The following is a 12,664-nucleotide window of genomic DNA, read 5'->3' as shown; positions in this document are numbered from 1 at the left end:
TCTAAGCTAAACAGGATATAAATATCATACAACAAACAGAGCACCTTTAAATTGATAAGTAGCCCCATGACTGTGCTCTTATGATTGTATAGTTACAGTGTGACAAGATGTTATTTTCCCTGATTAATTAGGAAATATTTACCCCCAAACCTTTTATTAATTGTATTCATTTCCCTTGATTTTCATAGTTGCGCTGTTGACACCCTTGAACAACAGTGTATGTCAATGTAGCACTTACAATATAGCTGCCTATTATATAATATAGTAGTAGTAGTAGTAGAGACATTTAATTGTAATCTTCATTTCACATTTGCAATCACTTTATACAACTGTTGATTCCTTGAAGTTTAGGAGATCATTTTGAAGTAAGCTTTGGCTAAAATGACTTTCATATTCATGCCCTCCCCTTTAAATGTCTTCATAACTATTGGGGGAATGAGTGCAACAGTGTACTCTTCGAAAGCCTCTTTAATGCCACAACATATTTTCGATAAATAATGACCTCTTCAGACAAGCTCAAATTGTTGAAGGGGCGCCTTTGACGGCTTGCGCTTAGCAGCTTCTCCATTTAGAATTCCTGGGGTAACTGACAGAGACAAATGGTGCCCGAGACATGCTACATCACTTTTACGAGGATAGCATAGCCTCTCTTTAGTAGAACTTGTGCTACATTGTTGTTTGTTTATCATAGCATTTTATTGGTATTTTTATATAGTTATAATGTAGCTTACAAAGCTTTATTTTTTCACTTTGTGTATGTCACTCTGGATATGTAGTTGAATGTCAATTAGAGTTCAAATCGAATACTTGTGTGATCCCTGTTGCTTTACACACTCACATTAATATGTGTTCAGAACAACAGGTGTTGTTCACCAAAAACATGGTGCCCGTTGTGGCTGAGCAATTCGGGGAGGCTACCCTGGAGGTGGAGGTGAGCCTGGACTCTGGAGAGGTGCAATGGATGAGGCAGGGTGTAGTCATCCACCCGGGGCCAAAGTTCACCCTGAAGCAAAAGAGCCGGCGACGGAGCCTCACCATTCACAAGCTCTCCCTTTCTGACCGGGGCACCTACAGTTGCGAAACTCTCCACGACCGCACGCAAGCCCAGCTCATCGTGGAACGTGAGTGCTCAAGTGTTGTCACTATGTGCTGTTGTTGTTTGTTTACCTCCGTTGCCGGCAACAACGCTTTCACACGCTGTCCCTGTTGTTGCCGTTGTTGCTTTTGGAGCAAACTCAATAACTGAGTAAGAGTAATTTGAGTGGTGATGGCTGCAAACAGGTGACCTACAGACAGACCGCTAGCCCACCCTCTGGTTCTCAGGGAGCAGATTTCTGTATTGACACAGGATCACTGGAGCCATGATGATTTCATTAAGCGTGTCAAAGGGGAATCAGATTGGAGGCTAGAAGGAAGTACTAGTGAGGAACTATTTAAGCCCCTTTTGCTTGGCTGTGAAGATATAGATGTTATCAGACAAGCGCTAGGATTACATTCACACAAGCACAGCTCTCTGAGAGCATTCCCTTCGCTTACTATTGCAGAGTCGAGCTGTGATTAATGGCTGCTTTAACCACAAAGGGTCTAATAGTTAAGATGTACTGTAGCTCTGTGTACTTAACTACTTTTCTTCTGACTTGTTTTGTGGGTGAGTTAGTGCTGTGAGGTGCGGGTGAGTTAGTGCTGTGAGGTGCGGGTGAGTTAGAGCTTGTGCTTTCAGCAACAGCGTGGGTGAGAAGGGGAAAGTCTGGACTTTGGCTGCTGTTGGCACCTCTTATGTATTTGGATCTCCTCTCATTGCATCTAAATTTATGCACTGGCCTTCAAAATCGAGTTTGTTGTCATCAAGTCTAAAAAATAAATGCCTCTTCTCCATGGGGAATGCCTGTCTGTGTTAGAATAAGTAAAAATGTTGGCGGATTCAAAACAGGCTTTGGTGTAAGGTACTGTGTTGGAATGATAAAAATACTTGCCTATTTTCTGCCAACTGGCTACATGTTTTATTGGTCTGTCTGTATCACACATACTGTAACATGACTTCTGTTATAGGGACATTCTATATGAAAATGGAAGAAACATGAAAAAAATGTGCTAAGAAATAGCCTTTGGAAGAAGGATTTGGTATTTGTAGTATTTGCAGTGGGATCTCAAGGACCTTTGGAATTATCATATTACATGGAACGCCTCTAGAGATGAAACAACAGATGATTTAATAAAACAATTCTATAAGGGAAGTTAAAACCATATATTTAACTCATTTTATATCTCGACGTCCCCTTTTTGCCTAGTTCCCTCTAGGTTTCTTCCTTGTAGAGTTATTCCTAGCCAATGTGCCACTGCTTCTGCTTCTGCTTGCTCTTTGAGGTCTAGGCCGGGCTACAGTAAAAGCACTTTGTGACAACTGCTGATATAAAAATGGCATCATACACATGATTTCTTTGTTTGTCCCTGTCATCATGCAACATGTAAATCTGTTGATTTAATTATAGATCAGGGATAGGCAACCCTGTTCCTGGAGTGCCGCAGATACTGTGTGGTGAGTGATTTTGATGGAGTCAGGCGCAGGAGGGTAAATCACAGAATAAACCGAAAATACAGCGGTACGCAGCAATGCGTCAAACACTCCAGTGCGGAAATCAGGCGCACTGGGAAACAACAAGGCACACGGGTGAAATATCCCGGCGATACAAAATACAAGGAGCTCCTCCGAGCTCATCTAACCTCCACAATAAACAATCACACACAAAGACAAGGGGGCAGAGGGAACACTTATACAGGTACTGATGAGGGGATATGAACCAGGTGTGTGTAATAAACAAGACAAAACAAATGGAATGATGAGATGAGGAGCGGCAGTGGCTAGAAGGCCGGTGATGATGAACACCGAATCCTGCCCGAACAAGGAGAGGAGGCAGCTTCGGAGGAAGTCGTGACATACAGCAGGATTTTATTCCAACTAGCACCACATCTGACCAACTGAGCTAATTGATCAGTTCAGTGAGTGCCTGAGGCACTCCAGGACCAGGGTTGCCTACCCCTGTTATAGATGATTTACATTATTTATATGATTAACTTACTAATTAAGTGATTATTGTTGTTGTTATTATTGCCTTTAGCTACAATTCCATTTTCTCCCCACAGCCAGAAAAATCACAATTCGGAGAGGACTCACTGACATCCAAACCATTCAGCGTGAAACTGCATCCTTCGAGGTGGAGCTGTCTCACAGCAACGTAGAAGCCACTTGGCTAAAGGATGGGAACCAGCTAAAGCCAAACAACCACTGGCGCATGAGTGCCAAAGGGTGTGTCCACAGCCTCACTATCTCCAACCTCACCTTGGACGACACAGGCACCTTTGTGTTATCTGCGGAAAATGTGAAAACATCTGCCAGGCTCGTTGTTAAAGGTAGGGCACGGACACAGATGGTCAGAAAGCAACAGTACACTAGTTTTCTGTCAGAGTGGGCAGCCTGGCCACATTGTATACACAAACAGCAGCGTCTTTCTGATTCAATATTGGTTCTCAAAATAACAATATTTTATGTCATTATACTTTTTCTACATCAAATACAATTATTTATATAGTGGTTTTTCAAGCCAAAAGCAGGGAGTGTGAGGGAGTGTAGGAAATACAGAATGAGAATATATATTTGACACCTCAGCTTTTGATGCCGAGGTGTCATATACAATTAATGGAAAGCCTGGTTTCTCGTGTTATCTACTCCACTAGGGTCTGTCAGCCAGGGGCTGTACGGCTTAATGACAAGTTTGTTTTTGTCAATGTTTAAAATGTCAGAATAACCGACTGCATGATAATGAAATGGAGTGACTGCTCTGCTACCGTTCTTACTCCGTCTCACGTTACAAATACAAAATAGCCACATACTGTACATCGCAAGTAGGCTACTTGGTCTTTTCAGTCACTCCCTAACATAACCTCACACTGTAAAGTAATCTCTCCCCTATACAGAGTCACTCAATACGTCTCACCCTTTGAGCCAGGGTTCTGAAATCGAGGATGACAATTGGATGAAAATGTCATCCCAGTAAATAGTTCAGTTGCCATACCAAACATCTCTTAACACTAAAATACAGGCTATTGTACCGATGCCGTCGTGGTGCAGTGCGTGTGTAAGTATAGTGCTCCCAGATTTGTGTCAGGCATTCAGTTTGGCTTGTGAAGTGTCAACAGAGGACATTGTAGTTGAGATTTTAAGTCAAATGATTCATACCGGTAAAACAGCACTGAATGAATCAGCTTGGATCTCAAACAAAAAAGTTACAATTTAAAAGTTTGAGGAAATACTTTCAGTATGAGAGTAACAAAATCAAAGTGATATTAAAGTAACTGTCCAGTGAAAATCTCCCTATTAAAAGTTAATATTCTGTTAACTCATACCAGTGTTGTATACACTCCTTTCTTGAAACATGAATACCTTAACAGCCTTATCTATTATAGACATGTTTGCACAGTGGCGAACCTATAGGCCTTCAGTGTGTGACAGGTTCGTGATTCTGAAAGGACTGCAACCATAATTCCAGCACACTCATGTAGAAGAGTGCCCTTTTTGTAAAACACAAAGGGCCACCTCTACGAAAAAAGATTGAGTTGCACCCCCTTTTGACCCTCAGAACAACCTCAATTCGTCAGTGCATGGACTCTGCAAGGTGTCGAAAGCGTTCCACAGGGATGCTGTCCCATGTTGACTCCAATGCTTCCCACAGTTGTGCCAAGTTGGCTGGATGTCCTTTGGGTGGTGGATCATTCTTGATACACACGGGAAACTGTTGATCGTGAAAAACCCAGCAGCGTTGCAGTTCTTGACACACTCAAACTGGTGCGCCTGGCACCTACTACCATACCCCGTTCAAAGGCACTTAAATATTTTGTCTTGCCCATTCACCCTCTGAATGGCACACATACACAATCCATGTCTCAATTGTCTTAAGGCTTAAACATCCTGCCCTTCATCTACACTGATTGAAGTGGATTTAACAGGTGACATCAATAAGGGATCATCGCTTTCACCTGGATTCACCTGGTCAGCATATGTCATGGAAAGAGCAAGTGTTCCTAATGTACATCCGACACTGCAAAAATAAAGTAAACAGGATAGATCTCACTGGATTACAGTAGCGGCCATTTCCATGTAAAAGGACCCATGAGCACCAACATCTGAAGTTTATAGAGCATATCACATTTGGTGTCAAATGAAAGCTAAGAGTCTATACTATTGGGAAATGAAGGCATACAGTATATATGTTTTTCAACCATTTTCCATCCTAAAAATAAGGAATAAGCAAAGGCTTTGATTTTTGGCCACACAGATGGAAAAGGGGTCTTAAAAAACATCTACTAGAAAAAGTCTTAAAAGGCATTACAAATACATCAAAACAATAATGTTGAAGGCCCCTGCCAACTAATATCAACATTTATATTTAGTTTTGCAGGAATTATTTGCCTTCTGTAAGTTTTAGAAATATTTCCTAGTGTCTTGTCATTCTGTTCCCAAAAACCCATATATCTTTAAGACATTTTCTTATTTATCTCCCTTATGAGTAGTGAGAATTATGAAAATTCACAGAAGTGACAACTAAAGGTAGACCTACCAATTAGTATATATAGTTTACTGATAACAACTTTGTTTATCAAGTATGAAGTGATTAAAATGTTTCACTGTGTTACGAAATTCAGTAACAGAGCTGGTAACAGAGTGACCGAAAAATCTGTAACAGAGTGACTGCAATTGAATTGGCCACAATGTATAATTATAGTAGTCACAAACCACAGTTGCAGTAGAGCACAGTACAGTACAGTATAGTAGAACACAGTAAAGTACAGTACAGTACAGCACAGTAGCATACAGTACAGTAAAGAAAAGTAGAGTAGAGTAGAGTATATTTACAGTAGAGCACACATAATGTAATACACTCTACTGAACTCTACTTTTCTTTACTGTATGTACTCTACTGTGTGCTGCTGTACTGTACTGTATTATACTGCTCTACTGTACTGTACTGAACTCTACTCTACTCTACTGTGCTGTGATGTCCAAACTTGTGATTGGTGAGGTGTCAGCTATGACATGACACCTTGAGTTTGGTTATCGAACTACAGTAAGTGAGGTGGATCAACACCTGGCAACAGAATGATTGGTACAGATTTGTTCCGGTCTGGACCAACCAAATTTGGTCTTGTTTGGCAGCCGAGCTCATTAGAATAATAGCCAGTGTATAGAATAATACCCAAACATGCAAAGGAGGATATTACAATTTTCTACCTTTGTGTACCGATTCAGGATACATCACCATGAAGATAATTACATTTATAATTATGCATTTATGTATAGCACAGATCAAGGACCCATGATGTAATTATGTTACTATCATTCTGTTACCAGGTGTTGATCCACCTCACTTACTGTAGTTCGATAACCAAACTCAAGGTGTCATGTCATAGCTGACACCTCATTCTTTCTGCAGACCTCTTTGAATCTTAATTCGGAGTAGATATTTAACAGAGTTTTTGGAAAACGTTGTCACATAAAAAACTGAGGGAGATTTTACTGTCATTCTGTTTCCAAACTTTGCATCGTCACTGTTCCTCAAGTAAATGTGTTTTATTAACATTTTCAGTGGCAATTGTAAAAAGTAGATTTCTGCATATAGGTGTATGGTTTGTTAAACTTTGCAACCAATGGTTTTTGCTTGGCATACATTTAAAAGTGAAAAAGTGAGTCTCGGCATCAATCTGTTATCGTGGAACTGCCCAGTAGCAAGGGAAATCCGGCCTTGTAGAGACTTCCTCGGAATGGTATTCGCAAAACCCACAAACATCTTACTCTTTTGAAGGGTGAGTAAATTCCACAAATATGAGCAGTTTATGGACTTAATTAATGGCTATTTCAAGGCTTTTTAAGCCATTAAAATCTCAGCCCCAGGTACACCAAACATTTCCCCAAATGCTACTTTTTCTTAAAGGGACACATCCCCTCTTAAATAAAGGGAGGTGCAACATAAATGGTACATGCTAAGTTTCTAAGAGGAATCCTTGGGACAACCCCACCCAAAACCTTAACCCTTACATTTACTTAACCTTAACCATAAACCGTACCTAACCCTAACCGTAACCTTAATCCTTACCTTAACCGTTTTAAATGTCAACTTCAATGGGGTGACATCAGAGTTGGAGATCCCAAGGATCCCACTTAGACTTTTCCCATCAGAAATAGATTTTGCCAGTCTTGGATTTTGCCAGTCCAAATAACGCAGTCAGAACTGGCAGATAGATTACATAAACATTATGAAAATGAAAAGACACAAAGGTTTTATAACTTTAAGCCAGTGAAATATGTATGTGCTTATGTCACCTCACACTCGAAGCAGTGCCACAATAAAGTGAGCATTTCACGCTCACACTTATGATACAGTTTCATCTCTACGCTTTCGCTCACCTTGAATTTGATCTCATTTTGTTTGCAGAGCCACCAGTGACAGTCATAAAAAAACTGGAGGACTTGCGCTTTCCAGAAGCGGCTGTGGCATCAATGGATTGTGAGCTATCAAGGCCTAATGTTGAAGTGAAATGGATGAAGGTAAACAATTCATACCCTTTCCAACCAATAATTACACTATTTTGTTAGCAACCTTTCACTCAATAATACTATGGTGAAAAATAAAGTCATATTCATGGGTTGCACGTCTCGTCACAATATTGTTTTGGACGTTAGTTTTAGGACTGATACCCAGCTGAGCATGCTACTCAGTGCAGTCTTAATAGGGGCTGATTAAGATTGAGGCTAAAGTGCATTACTGTGGCTTGGAAACACGATGACATTTCAAAATGAGGCATATTTATTTTTTATTAAGCCATCCACCTGGTCAGTCTATGTCATTGAAAGAGCAGGTGTCCTAATATACACTCAGTGTATATACACATACATACATACAGTTAAAGTCGGATGTTTACATACACTTAGGTTGGAGTCATTAAACCTCGTTTTTCAACCACTCCACAAATTTCTTGTTAATAATCTATAGTTTTGGCAAGTCGATTAGAACATCTACTTTGTGCATGACACAAGTAATTTTTCCAACAATTGTTTACAGACAGATTATTTCACTTATAATTCACTGTATCACAATTCCAGTGGGTCAGAAGTTTACATACACTAAGTTGACTGTGCCTTTAAACAGCTTGGAAAATTCCAGAAAATGATGTCATGGCTTTAGAAGCTTCTGATAGGCTAATTTACATCATTTAAGTCAATTGGAGGTGTACCTGTGGATGTATTTCAAGGCCTACCTTCAAACTCAGTGCCCCTTTGCTTGACATCATGGGAAAATCTAAAGAAATCAGCCAAGACCTCAGAAAGAAAATTATAGACCTCCACAAGTCTTGTTCATCCTTGGGAGCAATTTCCAAATGCCTGAAGGTACCACATTCATCTGTACAAACAATAGTATGCAAGTATAAACACCATGGACCACGCAGCCGTCATACCGCTCAGGAAAAAGGGGGTTGCTTGCAAGCCGAAGAACACCATCCCAACCGTGAAGCATGGGGGTGGCAGCATCATGCTGTGGGGGTGCTTTGCTGCAGGAGGGACTGGTGCACTTCACAAAACAGATGGCATCATGAGGAAGGAAAATTATGTGGAGATATTGAAGCAACATCTCAAGACATCAGTCAGGAAGTTAAAGCTTGGTCGCAAATGGGTCTTCCAAATGGATAATGACCCCAAGCATACTTCCAAAGTTGTGGCAAAATGGCTTAAGGACAACAAAGTCAAGGTATTGGAGTGGCCATCACAAAGCCCTGACCTCAATCCTATAGAAAATGTGTGGGCAGAACTGAAAAAGCGTGTGCGAGCAAGGAGGCCTACAAACCTGACTCAGTTACACCAGCTCTGTCAGGAGGAATGGGCCAAAATTAACCCAACTTATTGTGGGAAGTTTGTGGAAGGCTACCCAAAATGTTTGACCCAAGTTAAACAATTTAAAGGCAATGCTACCAAATACTAATTGAGTGTATGTAAACTTCTGACCCACTGGGAATGTGATGAAAGAAATACAAGCTGAAATAAATCATTCTCTCTACTATTATTCTGACATTTCACATTCTTAAAATAAAGTGGTGATCCTAACTGCCCTAAAACAGGGAATTTTTACTAGGATTAAAAACTGAAAAACTGAGTTTAAATGTATTTGGCTAAGGTGTATGTAAACTTCCGACTTCAACTGTACATACATACATACATATATAGCATTCGGAAAGTATTCAGACCCCTTGACTTTTTCCACATTTTGTTACGTTACAGCCTTGTTCTAAAATGGATTAAATTGTTTTTTTTCCCTCATCAATCTACACACAATACCCCATAATGACAGGTTGTAAGAATTGTTTTGCACAAAACAAAAGTATTCAGACCCTTTACTCAGTACTTTGTTGAAGCACCTTTGGCAGTGATTACAGCCTCGAGTCTTCTTGGGTATAACGCTATAAGCTTGGCACACCTGTATTTGGGGAGTTTCTCCCATTCTTCTCTGCAGATCCTCTCAAGCTCTGTCAGGTTGGATGGGGAGCGTCGCTGTAGAGCAATTTATAGGTCTCTCCAGAGATGTTCGACCGGGTTCAAGTCCGGGCTCTGGCTGGGACACTCAAGGACATTCAGAAACTTGTCCAGAAGCCACTCCTGGGTTGTCTTGGCTTTGTACTTAGGGTCCTTGTCCTGTTGGAAGGTGAACATTCGCCCCAGTCTGAGGTCCTGAGTGCTCTGTAGCAGGTTTTCATCAAGGATCTCTCTGTGCTTTGCTCCGTTCATCTTTCCCTCGATCCTGACTAGTCTCCCAGTCCCGCTGAAAAATATCCCCAGAGCATGATGCTGCCACCACCATGCTTCACCGTAGGGATGGTGCCAGGTTTCCTCCAGACATGACGCTTGGCATTCAGGCCAAACAGTTCAATCTTGGTTTCATCAGACCAGAGAATCTTGTTTCTCATGGTCTGAGAGTCTTTAGGTGCCTTTTGGCAAACTCCAAGCGGGCTGTCATGTGCCTTTTACTGAGGAGTGGCTTCCGTCTGGCCACTCTACCATAATGGCCTGATTGGTGGTGTGCTGCAGAGATGGTTGGCCTTCTGGAAGGTTCTCCCATCTCCACAATCGGGTTCTTGGTCACCTCCCTGACCAAGGCCCTTCTCCCCCGATTGTTCAGTTTGGGTCTTGGTGGTTCCAAACTTCTTCCATTTAAGAATGATGGCCATTATGTTCTTGTGGACCTTCAATGCTGCAGACATTTTTTGGTACTCTTCACCAGATCTGTGCCTCGACACAATCCTGTCTCGGAGCTCTACGGACGATTCCTTCAATCTCATGGGTTGGTTTTTGCTCTGACATGCACTGTCAACTGTGGGACCTTATATAGACAGGTGTGTGCCTTTCCAAATAATGTCCAATCAATTGAATTTACCCCAGGTGGACTCCAATCAAGTTGTAGAAACATCTCAATGATGATCAATGGAAACAGGATGCAACTGAGCTCAATTTCGAGTCTCATAGCAAAGGGTCTGAATACTTATGTAAATAAGGTATTTCAGTTTTGTATTTTTTATAAATTTGCAAACATTTCTAAAAACCTGTTTTCACTTTGTCATTATGGGGTATTGTGTGTAGATTGATGAGAAAAAAATATATAAAAATAAATAATATGAAATAAATTTTAGAATTTTAGAATAAGGCTGTAACATAACAATATGTGGAAAAAGTCAAGCTACTTTCCGAATGCACTGTACATACATACATACATATAATGAACAAAAATAGAAACGCAACATGCAACAATTTCAAAGATCTTACAGAGTTTCAGTTCATATGAGGAAATAAGTCAATTGAAATAAATCCATTAGGCCCTAATCTATGCATTTCACATAACTGGGAATACAGATATGCATCTGTTGGTCACGAATACTTTTTAAAAAATGGGCCTCACGATGGGCCTTAGGATTTCGTCATGGTATTTTTGTGCATTCAAATTGCCATCGATAAAATGCAATTGTGTTCGTTGTCCATAGTTTATGCCTGCCCATACCATAACTCCACCGCCACCATGGGGCACTCTGTTCACAACGTTGACATCAGCAAACCACTCGCCCACACGACGCCATACACATGGTCTAAGGTTGTGAGGCCGGTTGGACGTACTGCAAGAATTCTCTAAAACAACGTTTGAGGTGGATAATGGTAGAGAAATTAACATTACATTTTCTGGCAACAGCTCTGGTGGACATTCCTGCAGTCAGTATTTCAATTGCACGCTCCCTCAAAACTTGAGACATTTGTGGCGTTGTGTTGTGTGACATAACTGCACATTTTAAAGTGGCCTTTTATTGTCCCCAGCACAAGGTGCACCTGTGTAATGATCATGATGTTTAATCAGCTTCTTGATATGCCACACCTGTCATGTGGATGGATTATCTTGGCAAAGGAGAAATGCTCACTAACAGGGATGTAAACAAAGTTGTGCACATCATTTGAGAGAAATAAGCTTTTTATGCGCATGGAACATTTCTGGGATCATTTATTTCAGCTCATTAAACATAGGACCAACACTTTACAAGTTGCATATATTTTTTTTTACAGTATACATACATTAGATTTTACTACGGTATACATTATATTATATGTAGTGTTTTCAATAATACCATTCCCGATCATGAGCTCTTTAATTCCACCCCTCAGCTACTCTCAGCCCATCCCACCTATCACCGTAGACCACCCTCGTTTGGTTTCCATGTGCCATATATTTTAACTGTGCTGTAATGTTTTACATTAATTTTGAACCTTTCTAATCGCATAGTATCCACAGATTGTGAGTTAAGATGAAAACCTTTCCTAGGAATATTATTATATTGTTGATTGATTGTCTATGGCTTTCAAAATAATTAGTAGGACAAGCTTTTGTCATCATTGTGATGTTGCCAGATTGACTTTAGATGCAGTACAATTTTAGCTAGCTAGCTAAAATTGAGGGAAGAGCACCGGAATTGTAGCTAGCTAACGTTAGTATTGCTAGCTATTTCTGACAAACTTTGCAAGCTCATGGCAACATTGCATTATCTCTAAAGTAAACTTGACGACGTCATAATGATGCCAAAGTTGTTTTCATACTAATTATTTGCCTACTTTAGCAATGTCATCGTATTTCCAGGCCACTATTGTGTAATGTTTACCGAACAGTCATTAGCCACCGTTCAGAAAGACTGAGCATTAACCATCAGTCGTACATCAATAAACTGCAGCATCTGTAGAACGTTGATAACAATGGCAGCGACGTGACCGAGTGACGGGAGTGCAACCCATGAATAGCTAGGTTTGTAAAATACAACATCTACAAAAAAAAGTATGTTTACTTATACATTATTAATTTACTAAAATGATATGACACATTTAAATAATAATAAAATGTGGAGATGATGACTATTTCTCAATTAAAAATGTTTTATCTTCAGAATGGGATCAAGGTTATACCGCGCAAGGATTTGCGTACTTATGCTATGGGAAGAAAACACTATTTCCAAATCCTGAAGTGTGAAGTCAGTGATTCTGGCACATACACATGTGACGCTGGAGACTCCAGTACATCCTGCAATATAGAGGTCTACG

General features: G+C 40.4%; 1 protein-coding gene across 10 annotated transcripts in view; it reads left to right on the top strand.

Moving 5' to 3' along the window:
* obsl1b (obscurin like cytoskeletal adaptor 1b) overlaps window positions 1-12,664 on the top strand; it is a 97,600-nt gene that overhangs the window by 56,829 nt on the left and 28,107 nt on the right. For all 10 annotated transcript variants that reach the window (XR_005996993.2, XM_041863329.2, XM_041863314.2 and 7 more), the window contains 4 exons: window positions 855-1,121; window positions 3,142-3,408; window positions 7,485-7,597; window positions 12,511-12,664. Coding sequence is in view for 9 of the 10 variants with exons in the window: in XM_041863329.2 (XP_041719263.1) it covers window positions 855-1,121; window positions 3,142-3,408; window positions 7,485-7,597; window positions 12,511-12,664 (801 nt within the window). In the remaining variant the exon portion in view is untranslated. The remainder of the gene's footprint in view (window positions 1-854; window positions 1,122-3,141; window positions 3,409-7,484; window positions 7,598-12,510) is intronic.

Source organism: Coregonus clupeaformis, chromosome 4 (assembly GCF_020615455.1).
Source record: "Coregonus clupeaformis isolate EN_2021a chromosome 4, ASM2061545v1, whole genome shotgun sequence".
NCBI classification, from domain to species: domain Eukaryota; kingdom Metazoa; phylum Chordata; class Actinopteri; order Salmoniformes; family Salmonidae; genus Coregonus; species Coregonus clupeaformis.
Note: the sequence above shows the minus strand (reverse complement) of the source record. Positions and strands in the feature narration are given on the sequence as shown.